Consider the following 25,064-nt stretch of genomic DNA (forward strand, 5'->3'; position numbering starts at 1 on the left):
AAATTTGATATTATTACAACTAAATAAAGATGACAATAGACAAGTAGTTTCTAAAGAGCAATTGCAACCAATCAAGATCCTTGTTCCAAAATAATGAAAAAAGCTATGAAGACATTTAATAATATTTGTACCAGGAATTTTGAACACCACCTTTACAGAATGATGTCGTCAATCCAGCTAAGCAGAAATTCCGAGCTAGTTTTGAAAATAGCTCGACTTTTTTCTAGTAACTGAATGACAAGCTTTCATGTAAATCTGCCCTTAATATAGAAGAAGAAAACAATTTATCGTTATTTGACTCCACTTTAATATCAATCCCTAGACATTATCATATATTTTTCAACGTGTATTGAATGCCCAACATGAGTTTCGGTAGTAAACAAAAGGGATTTTTGAATGACTTTTTTTTAGAAAAAAAAATTTGACAAGTGACCTTTTTGTTTAAAAAAAAAAGTTAAATTTGACAAATAACCTTTTTTTTTTTAAACAAAAACACAAATTAACAACAATATTTGATGTTAATTTCAAATTGTAGCAAAAAAAAAAGCAAGTTTTGGCAGAATACACTCATTTTTTTGGGGTGTAAAAACATGTTCTATTCGACAAATTTGACAAAAAAACTTTAGTAGGGAGGGGGGTAGCATTCTCCTATATTCTCTAGGAGTCACAAGTTTGTAGAGACTCGACTTGGACTGGAAAACGATATTATACTGAACTCAAGAACTATGATCCCTATATTATAATTATGGACTTTATATGAGCTCAAAATAAATCTGAGGACACAAACTGGAATCAATAAAAATATTCAAGGACTCAAACTTAACTGGATGAATATATTCAAGGATTTGGGCTTGTCAGTAAGGAGTTGAGACACGACTCTTACTACTTGCAGTACATCGACGTTTTTCCCACCTCTGCAAATCCAGTTCTGTATTGTTCCTGTTTTTGGTCCTTGAAAAACTACCCAAATTTTAAAACGCCCTCTACAAGGCATAATTGTCACTAATAGTATAGTAAAGTATCATAGATTACTATTTGAATTAGTTTAGTAAAACTTTAAGTATCTATCTTTAAAACATGTGAATATTTTGGCATTATCATTAATTCAGGCCAAATTAAAGTCTGACTTAGAAATAAATTTAATTATAGAATTTGGATTTATTTTGTCACTTGTAGACATCTATGATGACATCATTAATTGAAAAAAATTCGATGGGACGACTTTTAAGTCGGATTCGGTGGAAATATCCAAGTTTTGGGATTGATACATCCCTAAAAGTCAGCTAATTTATTAATTAGAAATATCTGCAGTTCATGATCACCGATCTTTTAATATCTCTCTCTAGGGTATCGATAAGGTTGATAATTTTGGTAAGAATACAAAAGCGTATGAGGAGAAGAGAAGACATACTTATGGCATCATTGATTAAATAATATACATCTTCTTCTATCAAGAACGTTATCATTCCCGCCTTTATTATTCAATATTAATATAATATTAGATGCTGATAGTGGATAGAGAACTGAATAAAATGCCTAAAATAACGTCGCCTTTTGTCTGGATTTCTGAAAATGTAGGCCCAAGAATTTTGAAAATACTTCTCGGATGAGAAACAGATGGCTTGTCGGGTTTATCGATATAAATGTGCCTTTAGTCCCCTGTCTAGAATTACATGCCACTCATTATCCTCATCTCATATCAAGAGTATGGATATTCATCTATAAAATCAAGTTAGCCTGAATATATCAAGTCAGACTTTAACTTTGATCTCACAAAGATGCTTATTGCATGTAATATAACCTTGCTAATCATCCTAAGTTCAAAAAAATTATGGGGAAATACACGGGTAAATTCTTCTCTTCCCGAGGAACCATCATTAATTAATGGAGGATGTTGGTGATGATGTCATTTATAGAAATACCTCGATTGTAAATTGTGAAGTTAAGATAATTTTCAGCATGTTTAGAGTCATCCACACCCAATTACGAAATGGAACTCTGAATTTTGTACCATCTAACAGTAAGTATTCATTTTTTTTTTTTAATTTAATCATAAAATATGATTCTATTTTTGCTAAAATTATCAAGAATTATAATACACAACTCATTAAATGTCAAAAACAAGTCCTTAAATGGTCACAACAACAGGAATTGTAGCTTTGGATGGTTCGCAACTAGTTTGGTTGACATTAGTTTCTTCACTTAAGGATTAGCTATGGTTGATAAGCTCCAAGAAAAGGTGTCCAGAAAACTCATAAAAGGCAAAAACAACTGCTTAAATGGTCACAACAACGGGGGTAGTGGCATTGTGTGTAGCGATATAATTAGCAATTGTGCATATTCTTCATGATAATAGTATGCTGTTATACAAGCATAAATAACGGGGGGGGGATCTTTTTTGATGCCCTTAATAAGGAGTAATATCCCTGGACATTACTACAAAATTAGCTTTTGCATTAAATCTTTACGATGGATTTAATACTAACATTTTTTTTATTATTATATTTATTGTCTAATTTTATGATTTTGACATTTACTTTATTATTAATAATTATTTAGATCTCATCCGTTCAGATATATCTATCATGTATACAATTGTATATAGCAACTTCGACATGAAGAAGAGGGGTGATTATCTTTTTGATTAAACTCCACATCTGGCTTGTGTTTAGCAACTTAAAGTTATGACATATTTATCTGAATTCAGATAAATATAATTCATGTCAGAACAAGAAAATATTATTTGGATCAATCTATTATTTCAATATTCTGTATTTATAATTTATTGTTATTATTAGTTATATGATTACAATTGTTTAATTTTGTATATTTAGGATAAATGTATGATGGTTTATTTTTTAGTATGTATATTATATTTAATTTAAGCCTTCTTTTTAAAATTGGAACTTCAAATATATTTGGAAATCCTCTACTTTGTCGTTTCATTAGTTATTATTCTGAGAATATGTTTACTAATAAATTACAATTTCATGGAGTGTGACGTTTTCAAATCTACTGTAACGGATAAAAAACGTCTAAGTATATCTTCATTAAACATTTTACTAATAAATACTTTCGTTATTCTCTCAAAAATCATAATAAAGCAGACAACTGATAATCACATCAGTATTTTAAACAATGATACCATAAGTATTTCTCCTCCCCATCGATACCGATACCCTTTATTCAAAATACTCATATTCTTATATCAAAAATTTGTCTCTAATTTGTATATTTGAAAGTTGAACAAGCGTTTCCCACATATTTATCATTTACATTTATACAAAATTCGCGAGATAAAAACCAAAAGTGTCTGAGATTAACAAATGAGTTTTAATGAGACTGTGGATAACGTTTGCTAAAAATAAAAATATGAGCAAATAAATTTTTGTATGGAATCTTGATTAAATATCGAGCAAATGTATATAATATAAAAAAGACTTTGATTAATGGTACCTTTAAGAAAATTAAGCCCCATTATTTGATTACAAATATTTCAAACGAAAAAGATATTGATTACAATGACTTGAAATTAGCAAAAAGAAATACTTTATACCAAGTATAAAGAGAGACAATTAGTTTATGTGATACACTTAACTACATTGCTATAAATCAGGAATCCCTAATCACAGGGTCACGATCCTTCAGGTACAGGATCGTAAAGAACGTTTGAATGTTCATTTTTTATATTGATTATCAGTCGAAAGATATTTTTTAAATTTAAAAGTGACATCTGTGCAGAATAATTTAAAGTCCAATGAATGCCTATTTCAATAAAGGAGATTTGTATTAAGTCCATATTTGCATAATGTTTATTTCCTTCTCTACGAGAGACAAAAGGACTCTAGGGAATTCTTTGGGCACTCAAGGCAAGGAAGGTAGGATTTACTAGTTCTCAATTCTGATTGGCTTAAAATTAGAAACTGCTACGTGTTCCTCCAAGTGCGTAGCCAGTTTGAACAGGCCGTCTCCCCCTAGTAAAAAGAGAAGAAAAGGGGGGACTACGTCACAATAATAATACGATATTATAGGTCGGCGTTAGGAATTGAATTGTTTATTTTTCCCTGACAGCTCTCTCCGTAGAGTCCTTCTGGAGGGACCAAGTACATTGAGTTAAAGAGAATAATTTCAAGTAATGAAAATAATATGATCTGCCGGTAGGCTTAAAAAAACACGAAAATGAACATGGTCACCCTGACCATTTGAAGAATATTTGTGAGAAGATCATCTCAGCTGTTATGACGTTTCATTAAATTAGTAAAGAACAGCTATGAGAGGAAGGGGATAAACAAAAATACCCACTCCACATATAGCAATTATTATAGTTGATAATATTGTAGAGAAAAACGCGTGCAAGGAGGAGGGGGGGAAAAAGACATATGGTATCATTGTTTAAAATACTGATGTGATTATCATCTGCCTGCTTTATTATGATTTTTGAGGGTATAACGAATGTATTTATTAGCAAAATGTTTAATGAAGATATACTACGTATAATTGACTTCGACGTTTTTTATCCGTTACAGTAGATTTGAAAACGTCACACTCCATGAAATTGTAATTCATTATGAACCTTATTCTCAGAATAATAGCTAATGAAACGACAAAGTAGAGTATTTGAAATATATTTGAAGCTCAAAGTTTAAAAAAGAAGGCTTTAATTAAATATAATCTACATACTAAAAATAAACCATTAAACATTTAAGTTAAATATACAAAATTAAACAATTAAAATCATATAACTATTAATAATAATAAATTATAAATACAGAATATTGAAATAATAGATTGATCCAGATAATTTTTCTTGTTTTAACATCGGAATTCAGTTAAATATGTCATAACTTTAGGTTGCAATACACAAGCGAGACGTGGAATTTAATCAAAAAGATAATCACCCCTCTTCTTCATGTGGAAGTTGCTATATACAATTGTGCACAGGATAGATATATCTCTACCGATGAGATCTAACTAATTATTAATAATAAAGTAAATGTCAAAATCATAAAATTAGACAATAAATATATTAATAAAAAAATGTTAGAAATAAATTCATCGTAAAGATTTAGAGCAAAAGCTAATTATGTAGTAATGTTCGGCGATATTACTTCCTATTAAGAGCATCAAAAAAGATTTTTCCCCGTTATTTAGGTATGCTTATATAACAACATACTATTGTCATGATGGATATACACAATTGTTAATTATAACGCAACACCCAATGTAACTACCCTCGTTGTTGTGACCATTTAAACAGTTGTTTTTGCCTTTTATGAGTTTTCTGAACACCATTTCTTGGAGCCCATCAACCATAGCTAAGCCTTTAGTGATAAAAAAGTAATATTTATTGACTATGTAATATTGGAAAACCTAATTATCATACCCAAGTCTTAAAGCGAAGTAAGTAGTCTCAGACAAACTAGTTGCAAACCATCCAAAGCTACTACCCCCGTTGTTGTGACCATTTAAGCAGTTGTTTTTGCCCTTTACTGAGTTGTGTATCATAACTCTTGATATGTTTAGCTAAAATAGAATCATATTTTATGGTTAGATTTATAAAAAAATTGAATACTTACTGTGAGATAGTACAAAATTCAGAGTACTGATAACTTGATCATCATTTGGTGTGGATGACTCAAAACATTTTTATATGTATTTCTATATATGACATCAGTACCAACATCCTCCATTAATTTAATGATGGTTCCTCGGGAACCAATATGTTTACCCTTGTATTTCTCCATAAATTTTTTGAACGTAGATGATTAGCAATGGATAAGGTTATATTACATGCAATAAGCATCGTTGTGAGATCAAAGTTAAAGTCTGACTTGATGTATTCATCGTCCAATTGATTTTATAGATGAATATCCATACTCTTGTTATGAGATGAGGATAATGAGTGGCGTGTAATTCTAGACAGGGGACTAAAGGCACATTTATCTGACAAACCATCTGTTTCTCATCCGGTAAGTATTTTCCAAATTCCTGGGCCTCCGTTTTCATAAATTCAGACAGAAGGCGACGTCATTTTGGGGATTTTATTCAGTTCTCTATCGACTATCACCATCTCATATTATATTAATATTGAATAATAAAGGCGGGAATGATAACGTTCATGATTGATAGAAGAAGATGTATATTATTTAATCAATGATGCCATAAGTAATTCTTCTTTTCTCCTCGCACGCTTTTCTATTCTTACCAAAATTATCACCCTTAGCAATTATATAGGTTGAAATTAATTCCATGTTGATTCTCAATTCTACTCCGAGTCCAACAAGCATTTACACACCTCTGTGTTACTCTTCGTCTTTACGCACTAAAGATTGCTTTATACTAATTATTCTCTCTTTAAAAGTTAAATATTAATGTTAATAAGTGTGGAAAATATATAAAAACCTTTTCAAGTTGTAACTACAAAACTTTTCTAATAATTACATATGCATAATATAAAGTATAAAATTTTTTGGGGGGCAATGCTCCTCTCCTGTATGATAGCCCTACATTCGAAATATGAACATTGCGTCGTTAATGATTAAGACCGATAAAATAAAAGCAGCTCGTTAATAATTTTGTATGATTCATCCTGATCCGTGGTACAAGAATGGTTGGGGTATCTTACACAAAACGAAGTTTCGTGTAAATTATTTACGTCAGAAGTTGAATGATTAACCTAGAAAAACCTCATATAAGAATTATAGTTATAACTTCTTGTTGCAAATTTCAAAAACTGTAGAACCTTCAATTTCAGCAATTTCGCAACTTTTTGGCTCAAAAACTTCCTAGTTGCAATTTCATATGAATACTGGATCATAAAACAAAAAAAAAAATTATTGCACAAGATCTTCCAGTGTTACAAACGTATTGTTTTCATCGAAAATGTAATAAAATTAAGTGTTTTTTTTTTTGTTTGTTTATTTTTTTCCAAAAAATAAAAATCTAATTTAGAAGAGCTTAACGGTGAAAATCGCTCATTTTTTATTTTTAAACATCAGCAAAAACAGTTTTTCAATTTGAAGGAAAAAAATCTCAATATCTAAACAAAAAATCAAAAATCTTTACATATAAATAAATCAAACATCTTAGATTTTGACCGATTTTTAATAATCAAAACATTTTGAATCTTATAAATAGACAAGGAATTAAATTTAAAAAAGTCAGAGAATTCTGACCACACCTCAACTTAATAGGTAATTTATTAGTGTTCAAGTAAAAATGACATTAATTAATTAAGTAAAAAATTATAAATCCTGAATCAATACACCGCTACCTATTTGACATTAAGTTTTTTCACCTTCTTAATATTATTTTCAACATTACTCATTTCCTCCTTGATTTCATTTTCTAAATCTTGCACAACTTTCTTTTCCACATCAGTCAAGTTATTGATATCCTTTTGAAGAGTCAACAACACTTCAAGTGCTTTGTTATATGCTCTTTCTCCCTTAAGTCCTTTAGCAAGTATTACATATGTTTTAACAATATTTGGATTCAGTTTAATTGAATGAAATGTGTCTTTAATGACCTCTCCATAGTCCTCAAGTCGAAGTGAAGTTTGAGCTCTATTATTGAACAAAATGGGATTTTGATCATATTGTAAAATTGCAGAAGAGTAATATTCTTTTGCAGTTACGAAATCCTGTGAACGAAAGGATTCATTTCCAAGTTTACGAAATTCCTCACTCAATTTTTTCCTTAACAATTGGATGTGTTAAAATATTATTAGAATGTTGTTAAAATGAAAAGTCATATTTTAATTACCTCTTTTCCTCTCCATCTTCGTTGATTACAACACGACTAGAAGTGGTCCAACAGCCATCAATTAACTCCTTTTCGTCTCTCTTCCGCTTCCGTTCTTCAACATACTTTTCGATCTGATTAGAGGCTTTTCTTGATACTTCGTTATCTTCCGATGTCAAGTCTTGCATTAAGCGATATATCTCGTCAGTTTCTTTTTCAAAATCATCCAATGATAGATCATCGATCATTTCTTCCATGAATGTATACCAAGGAAAGAAAAAGAGTTATCCTATTCTTGAAATGAGGAAAAATAAATATCGATTACACAAACAGAAGTATTAACCAAACAATTACAAAAGAAGAAAAAAATACCTGTCAGGGATAATAAATTATACATATTGTAAAGAAATGAATGAATAAGTTAAGGTACAAAAATATTCGTTTCAATAATAATCTTTGTACTAATCATTAAAAAGATACTGCTAAATGCACAATTGAATTTTTTTTTTAAATAAATAAAAAAATAAGTACAAAGTTTTACAATATTTTTTACTCCTGAACTATCAATTTTTCCATGTATTCTCATCGTGTATAATACATAATAGATTTTTGCTATAATAATTCTGACGTTTTCATTGTTTGTGTCATTAAAAAAAAACTACAAATCCTCATTATCGATTTTACATCTAAAAGTATTTACAGTAAAATTTTAACTGTTATATATGCATATATAATTTAATATTGAAAAAATAGTCTTAAATTTCAAATATTTAGGACAAATACACCTCTGCCTCTGTAAAATGTGCATTCCACTTCAAGAGTTTAATATCAATAAATCCTGTAGACGTTTAAAAAAATTCTAATAAACATTGATCCATCCACAAGTAACCCATTTAATTACCCACCACTTTAAGTCATCCCTAAAAAAGATCCAACTATGGATTTTGTGTGCATTTTCTAAATAATCCGACACTATTCAAATTAAGATTCTAAAAGTAACCCTTGTGCGATGTATCCTTATCTCTGCACGAAAAATGGAGCAATAATGGCCTAGTACAATCTGATTAACAAGAACTAGACACAATGCAACATAACATCAACAGACCAAACCTTTAATTTAATGGGAAGGAAATAAAAAGGAAACAGGATCTTACAAGGAGTATATATATTTCAAACTACCATGAAGTCTTCTATATATTTATTATATTATCAAATTAATTGTGAATGCTTTATCCAATTACATAGACTAGATATTAAATTATAATTAAATATCACCACGACATTCCTAGGTAATATTTTTTCAATTTCGGAACTTGAAAACATAAAATCTTCCATATTACATTTTTCGCCCTCAATCTGGGCGCATAAGATACTTTTCTTATCAATGTGTACAAATCCCTTACATTTATCTTCCGTCCAACATTGGTTTTTTCAATTATTTGCCCTAATATAGGCTCTGGCAAGCAGTCTATCATATGGGAGTTGTGAATGAGGGAGCTGAGTATTTTGGTGGATAAGCCATCGATGAATGTAAAGTTAGTCGCGCCAGATATAAAAACAGGGCAAGGAATGGAATCAATAAATGTCTTATTTTGAAGAAGATGATTACTATAAAAGTGAAGAGTTGCATCACTGAGTTGAGTAGGAAGTTTAGGAAACACTCTTAGAACGTTGAGTAGAGCATTTGGATATGAGGAAATAAATTGCATGAAAATCTCATCTTCAGCAAGTTGTAAATGAACATGGGGTAGGACTCTTCTTAAGAATTTTTCGTTCTGAAGGAGGTCATTTACTTTTGTTTTGAGAGGATTCGTTCCATTGACTCGAATAATGTGAACAACAATCATTGGCTTACTATTCAAAATATTTAAAATGGCATCTTGGGAAATATTCACAAATTTATTCCGTATTTCCACATCATCCACGATGGATATCAGTTGGCCCATGTCTAATCCCTTGATAATATTTTTTTGTTTCCCAAAATTGTCGAGAATATGAGCAGGTACATGTCTAAGAAGAGTGGGCCTTTTCTCTAGAGCCTTGAGCAATACTTCCGAATCAATCTTGGTCAGGATATCGGATTGAGCAGACAATATTTTTACTTTTTGAGGGTCCAGATTTTCGATCATTCCAGGTTTGGAAGCAAACATGATCAATTTATCCAACGAATACTGCTGGATGTAGTGTTTTATTTGTGTAGCAGACAAACTGTTAAGAAGTTTTGCAATTTCATGGCCTTCTTTAAACTCAAGATTAAATTGAGGAACATTCCTGGATTCTTTTAAAAAGTTAAAATCAGGAATGTCTTCCTGAGATATCTCAGAACTTTCATCACTCAAATTAGAGGAAGATCGCTCATCTAATACCTCTAGTAAGAGAGAATTGAATGTTTCATCCAAATTGGCATAGGTAACCAAATCAAAAATGATATCAGATGAGAGGGATGCTCGAATCCCATCATTGTCTAAATAATCCTAATTGCGACAAAAATTAAAATGAATTATGGAAATAAATTCATAATACAACATACCTCTAATTCCTGAGGAGGAAGGGATAGGAAATAGTCGATATCATGAATTCGAGAAACATTAAATTCACAATTATTCGAACCGATTATAAATAGAATAATATTAATCAAAGATTTCATGATTTGCAATTTGAATTTCCAATTTTTACCCAGGGACGTACAACTACAGCGAGCTGACGTGAAGAAAAAATAAATAAACATTGTCGTGTCAATAGCATATTCTGATTAGATATGTAATATATACTAATATCAATGAATTCTTAGATAAAGAAGGGAAGACTCTCGCAAACTTTCGAAACAAGTCTACCAAGTAGGATTCATTTTGATTTTCACATCACGGAAGAAATTTTACTACGCTGTTTAAGTAAAAGTTCATCCAAGTAATAGGAAAACTTTGTGTCGCGCCTAGATGCCGTAGTGGTTACAGGTTAACTAAGTCTGAGAAAAAGGACCCTCCTCCTGCCAAAATACGTTTCCATATTTTACCAAAGGATGAGAAACAACGAAGTCTTCGGATCAAAGCTCTCATAACAATTAGGAGCCTTCAAAATATTCTGCTATATGTGACCTTCATTTTTTATCTTCCGACTATAAAATTCAATCTGAGGACTAGAACAACTATCCACGTAAGGTTATCTCTATCAAAATATTAAACAAGGATGATACATCAACACAGTTTCCAAACATACCCACCTATTTTTCCAAGACAGCCAAAATAGTGAGAAGCAAAGCATCTCTCTCTTCCACTCGAATCTTAAAAGAAAATATTAATAATAAAATTCATGCATTCAAAATGGCTAATACTATTTCTTCGATGTCTGAACTAAATTTAAAACTGGACAGAGCTCGCTTACCCGATAGGGTTTATGAGCGCTTTGACTCCATTGATCAGTCATTGATATTTCATTATCTTAAATTTTCGGATTCACATGGATTTTTCATCGGATTTTATATCAAAGTTAATTTAGACTTATGCTTCAATAATCATATTTCAATTCATTTCAACTACTGAAACACATCATTGACAATAATAATATTAATAAGTGTGATATTTTATTGAACATAATTGACTATTTGAATTCTTTGTCTACTTCCGCTTTTGTTTCTGAAATTTCAACTGAAACCAATGTTGAAGATGAAATAGAATCAGTTATTAAGCGTCTCCAAAGCCTCAATCCTTATTTGGATGAACATCAAGAAAAAAACTTAGCTTCCTGACAGAACAATTATCCCTCCTTTTAAAAGATCCTTCACAGAGGAGGTACACCATACCGATGTATGCATGGCAAAAGTTTTTCAACTGCTTTATACAGAGACCTCCGCAAAGAAATCCTTACTCTTCCCAATATACGTCAACTTTCAGAATTGTCAACATCATTTAATTTAGAAACAGGACTTTCGGAAAAACGGTTAAATATATGAATACTCGTTTGAACTCTTTTCAAAATCATACGGACAAAACATTAGTATTGTATTTGATGAAACGTACTGGACAAGACGAGTCGAGTACTTCTCTGGATCGTTTGTTGGACTAGGAGAAGGTGAAGAGATATCCAAGGCAATATTTTGCGTTCTGATTAAGTGCCTTCATTCTACTTATAACGACATGATAGCAATGCATCCCGTATCTAAATTGAATGCTGAAACTTTAAAAAAATTGTTTTTGATCAAGTTGCCCAAGTCTTTTCTCAAATTGGATTCAAAGTTTATGCCACAATTTGTGATTCCCACAAAATAAATCAAAAAACCTACTCCTCTGAGCTTTGTCATGGAAATCTTAGGCTCTATATTTTCAATCCTTACAGTCCAAAATCTACAATATATTTACTTTTTGACTTGGTTCATGACATGAAGAATTTTTTTAACAACTTCTTGTGCAGAACTCATTTGGTATGCCCCAACTTCAGAGGAAAATTAATAGAAGGAAAAGTTTCAAATGTTGTAGATCTTGTCAATCTTGAACAAGGAAACCCCCTTAAAATTGCATTTCTGAGGTAAATTATAAAATTCATGATAATAAGAAAGGAATTGCATATCAATATAATAAATCAAAAAAGTTAAAAAACTAAATAGCGAGTAAGCAGGAAGCCTTTATTATCAGAATATCTTCAATGCTCCAAAAAATTTGAGGGTTTGTTAATGTTTAAACACAATAAAAATTAATTTGTTTTAATAAAAAAATGTATTTCAAATCTGAAGCAAAAAGTGTATTTATTTAGTTATTTGAGTAAAACTACAACAAGGGTAGGCAACTCTTCATCGATCAGGACAAATAATTATGTTGCTGAGTTTAGGATAACTTAAAATAAAATCAATTCCAAAAGGATTATTCACGGCACTAGGCCAACGATAAGTTATCGTAGCACATAATTTAAGGAGAGTTATTGTAGTGTAGAGTCTAGGATAAGTTATTATAATCTCACTCCAGTCCAAGAAGAGTTCGCATGGCGCCAGGCCAGTGAGTTTTCGTAGCACACAATTGAAGAAGAGTTACCATAATATCTAAAGGACTCCTTCGATTGAAGTATCGAGTCTAGGATGAGTCATCATAAGATCAAGAGTCTGCATGATACCAGGTCAATGATAAATCCTCGTAATACGCAATTGAGGAAGAGATAGCGTATTATCGAGTCCAGGACAAATCATAATGACAGTTGGTCCTTGGAATCCGGGTCTGAAAAAGATGAGTGCGGGGAAGCTTAATATTAATATTAGTGAACTGCATTGAATCTATCGAACGACTTCACTGTCCAGGTACTGGACCTGATCAACACACTTTTTAATTGAATTAGGTAAAATGTGTTTTAATTTTAATTAATTACCTAAAAAATAATACTTTTTTAAAAAACGTTTTAGGTTTCATAGTAGTTTATAGTAATACTTAACACGTTAATCACAAATAAAATATAATTATATGGTTATTTTTTTTTGTATGAGATGGAGTTCTTGATCATCTTTCGATTTGATTTTCGATATTAATTTGATGTAATTTTTTTTGGTCTGAATTTTTCGCCAATTTAATATAAATTAAAAGATAAAAGGATATCTTATCAGTGATGGAATAATCTCGAACCTTCGAATAGGAGAGAATGGGAAGATCTTTAAATTTTGTTGACATTAAAGTCGAATGATTAATCAAGACCCAAGATCTTTGTTGTTAAGAAGGAATTATCTCTTATTTAAAAGTACATCAAATCATCTATGAAAATGTTTTATCATATTTTTTATGATAAAAAGACTGGTCTTTCATTTAATACTAATTTAATTTATTTATAGATAGTCACTATATATTTTTTTTCTACAGTAGACATTTAAAAATGAGAGATATGATAAAACAGAAAGTGAACATAATTATTTCCATAATTTATGTTATCTTGCTAAAATATTATTTGTTTGAGGTTATACGAGTGTATAATAATTAATAAGTACGGAACATAATGAAGAGGATTTACTCGCATAACCTTCCAAAAAAAATTATTAAGAAATGAATCCAAGTCCGCACCTCTGATAATAAAGTAAAAGCTTATTAGTTGTATTAGTCCTAAGTTGACGGCGTTTGACCTTTATAGGTATGACTTGACATAGACCAAATCAACATCTCTATTTTATCACTAGTTAATAGATATTACGATATCATTTTGTAAATCCTCTTTAGTAACTATATTAACAATCTGTTAATTGATATTTATTTCTTATAATGCTTGATTTTCATTGAACCCGTAGTTGAATTGTTACCTATATTATTCTAATTCTAATATTTTCTAAAAAATCACAGTTTGAAATTATGAAATAAATATCAAAAATTGGTAAAATATTAAATAGTACTGCTTCCAATTGAAACATTCACAAACAACGTGTCAGGAGGATTCGCCTTGGTTCTTTTTTGCGTGGAGCATATTCGCCTTGTGATGTTTTTGCCTTGAGGTGTTTTCACCTTGTACTGCTTTGCCTTGCGACGTTTCCACATAAAGACTTTTTTGCCTTGGATAATAATAGAAGGGATACTACTTCTTCTTAGTTATATATTTGTTTTGAATTTTTACTGTTGTATTTCAGGTTTGAGAAATTAGAAACAAAAATGTAAACAAGCTAGACAATAACAATTCTTCAAACCTTAATTAACTATATATAGATAATACGTAGGTTTCAAAGCATTGGGAAGGAATCACGGAAAGGATGATGCTACGCTCCGTTGCAAAGAATTATTAGCATTCATATGTAGTACATTTCTTTATCAAAATGCCATAAAGAGATATTTAAATATCTACTTAGATCAAGGATTGTACTAGAGTTATAGATCACGACCAGGGGAGATCGTCCATGAAAGTCTACATGTATTTGTGAATAGAATATATTTATATTATATATCAACATACTTCATTAACTTATCAGTTATCACAATCATAGATTCTGCTGTCCCTGCTTCGACCCTTCACTTGCGCTTCCCACCCTGTGCCTCGGGAGTAAATTATCTTGCAGTCTTTGTGTTTATATATTATTCATATTTTGTGATTTTATTTGGGAATTAACCATCTTCCTATTACTGCGAGGATTTTGGATCCTAACGAATGGAATAAAAGCATAGTTTCACTATTGAACCCAGCAGGCTGAAATTTTGAATGGGTCCCACTTTTGAGCTTGGACAGGCTAAGACGGGGGTGTCAATTTTTGGGGAGGTCATATGCTATACCCAAAACCCATAAACCGTTTGTTGCAGCTCAATGAGACTAAATAGAGGGTTTAGTTATTTATCAATAAGTGTTTGGTGTTTCAAAAATCAAGTATACGCTTAACTACGTTTTCTAAATTTATTCAAAATCAAAAAAGTTATGAGCTAAAAAAATTAGTCGGTGAAAATTGCAATTTCGTTTATTTCAGGTGCAAAAAAATGAATTTCCAATGGAACATAGGATTAGTAAATGGAATGAAGTTTTCTAAAAATTTGTCTGGAGATTCGTTTGCATATAAATTTGTCATATAAAAATTGATGTTTATCTTAAATATGTCATTTTCTGAATAATTTTTCAATTTTTTTCATTTTTTCTCTCTTTTTTTCCATTTTTTCATCAAAGTCTATTTTCAGTTTTTTTAGAAGAAATGCCACAAGACGATGCTTTTTGCACAAAAAAATGCCGACACAAGATCTTATTTGGAGAATTTTTAATTTACAGAACATTTTATTAGATATTTTTTGCAAAATTTGGAAGAAGTGAACTAGTTATTGAGAGTTATTTTTTCGACAACATTATTCTACATAACTTTTTGTTTTTGCAAGTAAGAAAAAATATTTGTAAGTTTGTGTTTCTTCTACAATTCCAATAAATGATATTAGTTGTTCTTGTTTTTTTGCTTTTTTTTTATTTTCTTGCATTTGAATTATTGCAAAAAGATGCGTTTTTTTGATTTTCTTGGAGAATTTCGATTTGGCAATTTTTTGAAGTAAATACACCCTGATGCATAAATTCAGAGACTAAAATTAACTAAGTCACTGAATCCATCAACATTGCAGTTTTTCTATCAGACAGATAAAGAAACATTTGTGAACATCTCCTTAAACTCAGGAGAAATAGACCAGGTTCAATCTTCCAAGCTCCCATAAATAATGGAGTAAATGCATCATTTTTTCAACGACCTAAAGTCAGAAGATATTCTTCTTTTGGCTCCTTCCGATTGCTTTGGTATGACACAATGTCAGTTCACAAAAAATCAAACTTATAAAACGGTTCTATAGTTTACGATAACAGGAATGGCCTGTAGTTACCCAAAATATTTTGAATGGTACATAAATTAGTTTAAGATATCTGAGAATACAAGTAATATTATTGCAATATAGGAGGACGAGAGGGGCAGGAATATATAGCTTAGGGTCGTTTAAAAATTTGAATATTCTCCGCCGCAGATTGACCAGTGTCCCGGCGGGTATTGTGGGATTTTAGTGGATAAATTGGTAGTAGTTTTTAGCAATTGCACACTACCCTCCGACCAATCCGAGGGTTGAGGGTATTCAACCATATTTTAATAGGCCCAAAGCTATTTATCCACTCCCCCTCCATACCAATCCTTTCGATCCATTTCTTAGAAGATTGGATTGAATTTTTAAAAATGCGTTTTGTAATAATATTACTCACTCGTGAAGGTACTCCCTTAGGGGATGGAACAAACAAATATGTTTAGATATTTGTCATAACTCATAAATAATATCAAGCGAATTTATACTGTGTTATTATTCATCAGGAAGTTTGAACAAAATACAGGCAATTTGCTCCTGCGCAATTTTCCTCCAGGGTAATCTTCCACTGGTAATTTTCCCAAGAGCATTTTTTCGCATACCATCAATATGATATACAAAATGGGAACATTATGGAGAAATCGAACTTATAACTTCCTCTAGAGGATCTTCAACACCAGCAAGGAATAGTATTTTATATTATCAGATATATATCACAACCATTATCCAAAAACTTATGTTTGCATATTTTCCAAAACATTACCTTAAATCAAGTAAAATAATTAAAGTATTTACTCAACTACCACTACCTATCAAAAGTTATCATAATACCGTCAACTAGAAATGTAATACTTAATGTTCATATATAAAAGGAACTTATGTGGAAGTGAGATACGATTAACAGTGTCGTATGTCAGGAAGATTTTTCGGTCCGCTTTACAAGGGTGAACAGCTGATTTTCAGTGGTGAACGTGGGATATTTAAACAGGGCAAATGCTACAGCATAGATTAAATCTTGCAAGAATATCGTCCAATGGACTGTCTGACCATTATTTTCTTCAGGCAAACATTGGGAAAAATAAAATGAAAAGGAAAAACTCTAGAAGGAAAGTCAATGCCGACCTATTCATAAAGGAAGGAGTATAATATTAACCTTGAATTGCTGGAAGATTGCATGGTCTGACTGGAGCTGCTCGAGTTCAAGTCTGTAGTGCTTGGCGACACGGTCAATGACACAGGTCTCCACTTCACTGTCATTGACGATTGCAATGAGATCCATTGTGATGTTTGTATCGTCAGTGGCAAATCTGCTCTCAAGCTCTAATACAATCTTATTGATTGCAACATCGAAATGTGTTTCACAGAAGTAGGATTCAGTTGTTCCTTTCCACTTTATTCTCCTTGGAATCTTCGCCTCCTTCAATTCCAAATCAATTGAGTCCTCCTGGTCAAATACTGATTTCATCTCAGACGACTTCAACTCAGCAAGTTTCCAGATTGATTCAAAGATTTTCTCATTCTTAAGATTTTCAAGAGTCCTAATCACTAGGTTGACGTGTTTCCGGGCCTTTGTTAGGTCAACCTTTCTGCCTTGAAGTTCATCTGAAAAGCTAGATGTGTGTCTGAGGAGTGTCTTCAACAGTTCAATGCCGAAAACAAATTCGTGACTAAAGATGCTGTTGAGCAGAGAAGTTGCTGTTGAACTCGACAATGTATCTTTATCTTTTCTCATTATTATGAGGATCTTCATGATTCTGACCATCCCTAGAGATACAGCGTGTACAGCATCGTAGCGGAGACTCCAGCGGGTAGCAGACTGGTTCTTCAGGGTCATCACCTTGGCATGCTCCTCATCTTTACTTGTTATCTTCACCGACTTGTAGATTGCTGACCTCTTTGGTGACCCTTCAATGAAGTTTTATAAAATTTGTACTGTCCCCATTGTATTTCTCAACAGGGTTATATCTGAGAGAAGATCCTTGACTACAAGATTGAGGACATGGGCGTAGCAGTGGATGTAGACACACAGTGGGGCTGCTTCCTTCCACCTGGCGGCAAGGCCCTTCTTGATGCCGGATATGTTGGAGGCACCGTCCGTGGCCAGGGAGACAGTGCGGGCGGGGTTAAGGCCGAGATCCTTGACAGCCTCGTGAAGCTTCTCAAACAAATATTTGCCGTCAGTCTGGGTAACTTTTACAAACTTGAGGAAGCTCTCTTTCTTGATGCCTTCACTCGTCAGATATCCCAGTGACAGACTGAACTGCTCCGTGTTTGACATATCTGATGTCTCATCAACAATCACAGAGAACCAGTAGTCATCATCGCCGGCACAAGTCTTGACATCTTCAATTATATTTTCCGTCACTTTGGATGCTATAATCTCTATCAGCTCATTTTGGATGTCAGGTGAAGTCCATTTGGCAAAACCTGCCCCAGCTGAACCAAATTTTTTGACTTTGGCCTCCAGTTTATCTTTGAGAATATGATTGTCGTGTGAACGCAGGGACAAAAGCTCCAAGAAGTTTCCTCGATTGTTTTCATTAGATTCTGTCAATTTTTCTCTTGTTTCGGAATCGCCCCTAAAAGCCAATCCTTGCTTTGCGAGGAACCCAACAGTTTGGAAAAGATACCTCAAATAAGCTCACCACTTCACGACTTCCTCAGCATGTTGAGACTGAACATGGCCTAGAACCAAGGTATTCTTTCTCTTTGATATGAGGAAATTGATCCACTTTTCCATCGACAGTTTGTGTTTTTTGTTGTTAGAATGAACTTTCAACGAGGAACTGTTTTTCCATGTTTTGAACTCAAATTTCCCAAGGTTGGAAATGGAAAATTTGGAACAAGCGAAACACTTGGCTGACTTTTCAACCTCGTCATATTCTAGCCACGGGAACTTACGGAACCAATCATATTGAAAGTCTCTGGAGTATTTATCATCTATCTGAGGACTGTATTTTTGTAACTTGGGCTGTAGAGGATGATCTCTCTCGACTTTAGGCACAGTTTCCTGCTCAGTCTCAACTCTGGTTCTGGTCTGGATGTCCTTCCGCTTTGGATCCCGCCCGGTAAGTATCGGGTCACCCAGCTGGCTCGTGAAGACGACAGGGTACTCTGGGCCTCCGTCCACAAACTCCATCTCCTCACTCTTGCTCTTGTCACCTCCCTGGACATTGTCGCTAGTCTCAAAGTCCTCTGCGGAGGGAATATTGTTGTTGTTGACTACAGAGAGCTGCTCGGGAGAGAAGATTGGTCTGATATCGAGATTAGGAAGTCTTATTCCATGAGAAATCCGTCTCTGGAGTATTTGTCATCTATCTGAGGACTGTATGTTTGTAACTTGGGCTGTAGAGGATGATCTCTCTCGACTTTAGGCACAGTTTCCCGCTCAGTCTCCACTCTGGTTCTGGTCTGGATGTCCTTCCGCTTTGGATCCCGCCCGGTAAATATCGGGTCACCCAGCTGGCTCGTGAAGACGACAGGGTACTCTGGGCCTCCGTCCACAAACTCCATCTCATCAGTCTTGCTCTTCTCACCTCCCTGGACATTGTCGCTAGTCTCAGAGTCCTCTGCAGAGGGAATATTGTTGTTGACTACAGAGAGCTGCTCGGGAGAGAAGATTGGTCCGATATCGAGATTAGGAAGTCTTATTCCATGAGAAATCCGTCCGTTGGGGTAATTTGAGGAGTCGCCATTATTTTCTGTGTCTGCAGTAACTTTCTCTTCAGCAGAAATGGACTTTTCAGATATTGGTTCAGGCAATAAGGACTCAACTGGAGCAGGGTCATCGGGACAGGAGGAGGCAGTGACTGAGGATGAGGATGTAGCAGAGGAAGTTTTCTTAACAGCAAATTTCAATGTTTTCTGCTTCTTATGATCAATTTTCACTCGATACTTGCAGCTGGGGTCATTCTTATGGAGTTTAACTTTGTGATCATTAAAGTTGTCCTTCTGTATTTCCTTCTGACAGATAGAACAAATCACCAACTCTCTATTAAAATGCGTTTTCCGCTTCCCGTGATACATTTCTGATAATTAATAAATTACTGCAACAATCACTCTAAAAAGTACATAACTATTATTTATGTCCCAATTAAGCAGTAATAATTTAATTTATCTTGTATTCAATTAAACAAATTCTCACGCTCTTAAATATTTCAAGAGTCCTCCATACGAAAAATGTTGTGTGCGTCTTTTTTTTTTTTTTTTTTTTTTGCTGTTAAGTACTTCACATTTGCAACCAATAACGTTAAACGTAATATCTAACTCAAATATCCACTCAATTTGAAGTACTTTAAATCCATACGAAAAATGTTGTGTGCGTCTTTGTTTTTTATTTTTGGCTGTAAAGTACTCTTGAAATAATTGCAGTAATTTATTAGTTATCAGAAATGTATCACGGGAAGCGGAAAACGCGTTTTATATTCAAAGGTTCAATCATTTATATTTATAAAATGACAGGCAATATTTGAAAGAGATATTACGGTAAAATACAGGATTTGAATTCAAATTTCTGCGATGAATTGAGATACCCGAGAGTGTTAACTGTAGTTTAAAACCTCCGTTTTATCTATCTGACTTAATATGTCCCCAATATTGTCTTAGATATATAATTTATTAATTTACTAATTCTATAAATGTGCCGGTGAATTTTGGCTACTTTAAGTACAATTTGTGGTGCCTCCAAAGGATTAATCAGAATCATTTTTTCATTTAAATGAACTATAATTTGTTGGAAAATGTATTCCATGTTCAAATTTGAGAAAAATTATCTAGCTTCCTTTTGGGTGGACGCTACAAATATGTAATTTTATTATAATGACTCAGTACTATTATGAGTTGGTCATAAGTTACATATATATAATAGATTTTAATAACTAATTATGACTTAATTCATCTATATTTACATACCTATATGATTGGTGACTGTTGAGTAAGGTTTTTTTTATTTTGGTCCGCTGAAGCGGACAAAGCACAATACTGACGTACGGCCCTGCTAGGCATTGCCCGGAGTAATTAAGCGTTAGCTAAAAGACAATTTTATCTTCAATAATATAGAAGATAAATCCCCAAGAAATCATCAGTGTTATTTGCCATTTTTCATTAGCACACTCACATGTAATTAATCTGTACATTTTTATTATATATACTGGTACTATATACATTTTTTTTTATTTTTTTTATAATTTGAGAGAAAAAACATTTTGGGAAAATTATGATTTACATCAGGGAGCACTATAATTATAACTCTGTATTTATGTTCGATGCTATATGCACACGCCTACAAGATTTCATCAATACGGCTACATAATTATTTCTTACATCAAAATATGTTATACATATATTAGAGTGTTCGTTATTTTAAAAAGTTGAGCAAATTCAAAATTATCATGGATCACGATATGTGTTTAGGTGTTGGTAATGACTTCCTAATTATTTTTTTTTCTGTGTTATCAAAAACCGTTTCCCTCCATCCGGTCAAAGTTCCAGAGTACCGAAAGTACTTCAAAATGAAGTTAAATTAAAAAAAAAAAAATCTTAACAACAATGGAATGGCAGAAAAAGTATGATCAAGAGAAAAGATAAAAAAATTTAATTGATACAAATCACTCAAGATCAAAATTGAATAAAAACTTTCAAAAGTCTGAATTCATGAATTAATTTACTGAGTATTCAAAGATTTAAAAACTATGTATATTTATGCCGATTTGTATCGTATTCTTGAAAAAGTTTAATAATTTGCCAAATAAATAGAAAATCCATAATTTTTTATCTATATTTGTAAGTCGTCAAAAGTTAGTTACTTGATTAGTTTTAACTTACAAAAACAACTACATAATTAAGTCAAAAAAATTACTAACAAGTTCAAAAAAATGATAAGATCTTTTTTCTTTTCTTATAATTTGACCTCATTTTGAAGTACTTCCGGTACACTTGAACTCTGATTTGATTCAGTTATAATTATAGTTTCTGGAAGAAGGAAAGTGTCTAAAAAGGTGAATTTCGAATTTAGTCTCTTCCAGGTGATTCTTTTCACAAAAATCTATTACAAATATGATACTGTCAATAAATCGTGTATAGTAATGCCAAGGTGGTCATATTTTTAATATGCCACGAATGTCCCAAACAAGGAAATTTACACCTCCAGATCGAACCTTGAACCATTGAAAATAAAATTGAAATTGAAATACTTCCTTGCCTTTTAAAAAGGATGACAATAAGTAGAAATAAGTTTCACAATTGAATACATTTGTGAATATTGTATTCATATATTCATTATAATTAAGTCGGTAAAGAACAGTCGTTTTACTACTAGAGTCTAATTAGTATATCTAATTCATTCTTTTAATTACGGTCGAGCTACCTACCCAGAGCAATTTGAAAAATGACTTTAAATGTATTGTGCATTGATAAGCACTTCCTTTTAGCGAATAAATAATTAGTATTTCATTAATAATCTTCATGAAAATGGTTTAATTCATCTTTGTTTGGTTTTACGAAAAACATTTTCATTTCAAATATCAAATCACTTCATTAAAAGCTAATTTTTTAAACATAATTTTCTCAAAAATAGTAGACTCGGCGTTTTAAGACATTTAAAATTGTAACTCTATTTCGAGAAAAAGATAAATTTATATATAATTTCTTTTATTCGAAGATTCAATTTCAGAATGATTAAGATCATTTAAAGACCGATAAAGTAAGTACTTTCTATCTTTACTAATGTGTGAGTTCACTTGACTAATTAAAATAACTGTATTTGGATCCACCTTTTCCTAGCCCTATTCAACTCCAAGTACATAAAGAATAGGCTGTAGATTAATGTTACTATAATTCAATTCAAGAATCGATTATTATTTAAATATATAGTTGTAAAGAACTATGACCTCCCAGTATGTTTGATCATCCTGACAATTTGAAAATTGTTTGGGAGGATTATGACTAGTGGTGTAAAAAAAAGTGATTTATTTTAGGAATTAGTAAGCTGAAGAATGTATTTTCTTTTCCTTAACGGTAGTCATTATTATTTAATTCCTAAGTAGTGAAATTCTTTTCTTAAATAGATTCAATTATATTCAAACCCTGATTGAACATTCGTAGATACACTTTATAGTACGTATAGTTCTTTCCTAAATAATGAGATTAGCAAAACCTAATATATATTCAGGTACTAACTGCAAAAACCTCTTCTATTGTAGTTTTATTTTCATCTATGGTGATCTCTGTCATCAAATATGTTTTCTATCAAAGTTGCAAATAAATATTTTTTTTTACTTAAACTCGCATGGATTTACACAATTTTCATACCCATAAACATAAGACTGAGGAAATAAAAGAACTTGTGTTTCCTAAATGCCTTAATGAACAAGCCAAGTCATAAAATTATCGTTGGCGGAGACCAATAGGAGAATTAGGATAAACAATCAAGTTTAAAATATGAGTCCAAAGGATCCAGTGCTACATAAACAGTAAGAAATGGTACTCTAACATATGGATTACAGTCTGATACTTCAATGTATTTAACATCAAAATAAATCATAAAAAAACATGTGATCATATAAAAATAAATAAACAAATAAAAACGAAAAAAATATACCTATGATTTCGAAAGGAAATCAAAAACAAGAAAAAAGAGATTTAAATAACAACAATAGTACTAAGAATTATTAGCAGCAAATCAAAAACATAAGAAATAATATTAGATTATAATTATCTTTCATTAAGCAATTATTATTGCCTCATTATTGGGGGGCGGAGAGGGGTCCTCTATTTCTGAAACTCATGATCATTATTTCATGTCTACTTCAAGACTAGGAGTAATATTGCAATCAATTTTCAATTACATGTATCATTAATAAATATCAATTTCCTCTTGAGATTCAATTCTAATTTTTTATATATAAAAAAAACTTATGACAAAAAGGCGCAACAATATATTATTTTATTTAAAAATTATATAAAAATGATATCGCTGTAACAACAGAAGAAAGGGGTGAATTAAAGAATCAGAAAATAGGTAGGTTACAAAAAGGTTTTTTTTCTAAAAAAATATCTGACAAAAAAAATATTAAAAGATATTTGTTTGAATATAAATGAAATTACGTATTAATAATTATCATTCATTATACACAAATAATTAATTAATTTAGTAGAATGATAAAAAAAAATTCAAATATGTTTTTTTTTTAATTATCATGCCAGGCTGCTTACACCGTCATGCTTTGATGGGATGAACGGTGGGCGGATCTCCACAGATTCATATATTATATATAAATTTACATTCAAAGTACAACTACGAGCATCCTTTTTACGAAAAATAACAGAACCAGGACGAAAAACACAAATGACTCTTTAATTTGTCAAAAGCCCTTCCTCATATATAATACATATCATGTAACGTGGTGGTGGAGATCATGGGAGGACTGCCTTCGAATAATTATTAATATTTGTAGTAAATGCAATCAAAATACGTTAAATAGGAGTATACCATTTGGAAATTGTAATTGGTTCATGAGGGATAGAGTAGATAGCAAATAAAGAATTTTTTCCAAAATTAAAAAATGGTGTATTTATATATAATATAGAAGGATATCCCAATCAGTATATATAAAGCCTTTAAGTTAAACAAATTAAAAAGTTAAAATTATAAGCAGCCTACCCTCAATATTAATCATATATTCTGAGAGAATAGATTGTGCGTGAGACCCTGATAATATAAGGAAGCCCACACGCACAAAGGAGAACAGGAAGAGCAGGAAATGAGGGCTTAGGGAAGGGGTGATGTGATCGGGGAAAAGGAATTGATTACTGTTCATCAATCATGATCAATTACACATTAAGTTGTTTTAAGTACAGCAGTCAACTCATTATGAAGTTGAGTCATTGAGAGAAGTGTATCCCCAAATTGTCGATTGATGGAATCCAAGACTTTCCTCTGTTGCTCTTGAGCGTCTAATGAAGTATCTAATTGAGATTGAACCTTGTCTAGTGTTTTCTTGAGGGCATCGTTATCAATTTGAAGATTCTATGAATTATAAATATACAAAATGAAATTAAAACTTGTGA

General features: G+C 31.8%; 3 protein-coding genes and 1 long non-coding RNA gene across 5 annotated transcripts in view; all 4 read right to left on the reverse strand.

Annotated features, from left to right (window-relative positions):
- Positions 1-4,609: 4,609 nt before the first annotated feature.
- On the reverse strand, positions 4,610-5,517 carry LOC139905071 (uncharacterized). Its single transcript, XR_011779544.1, has 2 exons — positions 5,384-5,517; positions 4,610-5,321 (listed from the first exon to the last, which is right to left on the reverse strand). It is a non-coding gene; the product is annotated as an uncharacterized lncRNA (long non-coding RNA).
- A 1,432-nt stretch (positions 5,518-6,949) lies between these two features.
- Positions 6,950-8,765, reverse strand: LOC121116406 (tetratricopeptide repeat protein 12). The gene is made up of 2 exons (XM_040710661.2): positions 7,765-8,765; positions 6,950-7,697 (listed from the first exon to the last, which is right to left on the reverse strand). Exons 1-2 carry the CDS (start codon positions 7,998-8,000, stop codon positions 7,274-7,276), a joined length of 660 nt encoding a protein of 219 aa, XP_040566595.1. The 5' UTR covers positions 8,001-8,765; the 3' UTR covers positions 6,950-7,273.
- A 128-nt stretch (positions 8,766-8,893) lies between these two features.
- Positions 8,894-10,457, reverse strand: LOC121115828 (uncharacterized). The gene is made up of 2 exons (XM_040709982.2): positions 10,274-10,457; positions 8,894-10,217 (listed from the first exon to the last, which is right to left on the reverse strand). The coding sequence occupies exons 1-2, from the start codon at positions 10,388-10,390 to the stop codon at positions 9,015-9,017; spliced, it is 1,320 nt and encodes a 439-aa protein (XP_040565916.1). The 5' UTR covers positions 10,391-10,457; the 3' UTR covers positions 8,894-9,014.
- Positions 10,458-23,490: 13,033 nt separating this feature from the next.
- Positions 23,491-25,064, reverse strand: part of homer (protein) — a 35,608-nt gene continuing 34,034 nt past the window's right edge. For both annotated transcript variants that reach the window (XM_040709984.2, XM_071887862.1), the window contains exon 8: positions 23,491-25,023. In XM_040709984.2, the coding sequence (XP_040565918.1) occupies positions 24,835-25,023 (189 nt within the window). In that variant the 3' untranslated portion in view covers positions 23,491-24,834. The remainder of the gene's footprint in view (positions 25,024-25,064) is intronic.

Source organism: Lepeophtheirus salmonis, chromosome 4, assembly GCF_016086655.4.
Source record: "Lepeophtheirus salmonis chromosome 4, UVic_Lsal_1.4, whole genome shotgun sequence".
Classification (NCBI taxonomy): domain Eukaryota; kingdom Metazoa; phylum Arthropoda; class Copepoda; order Siphonostomatoida; family Caligidae; genus Lepeophtheirus; species Lepeophtheirus salmonis.

Bases quoted from the DNA above. Each gene is read 5' to 3' on its own strand.
- LOC121116406 (XM_040710661.2), bottom strand. From the start codon at position 8,000: ATGGAAGAAATGATCGATGATCTATCATTGGATGATTTTGAAAAAGAA. The intron at 7,698-7,764 runs GTAATTAAAATA...CCAATTGTTAAG, and splicing joins GAAGATGGAGAGGAAAAGAG to GAAAAAATTGAGTGAGGAAT.
- LOC121115828 (XM_040709982.2), bottom strand. From the start codon at position 10,390: ATGAAATCTTTGATTAATATTATTCTATTTATAATCGGTTCGAATAAT. The intron at 10,218-10,273 runs GTATGTTGTATT...TGTCGCAATTAG, and splicing joins TTCCTCCTCAGGAATTAGAG to GATTATTTAGACAATGATGG.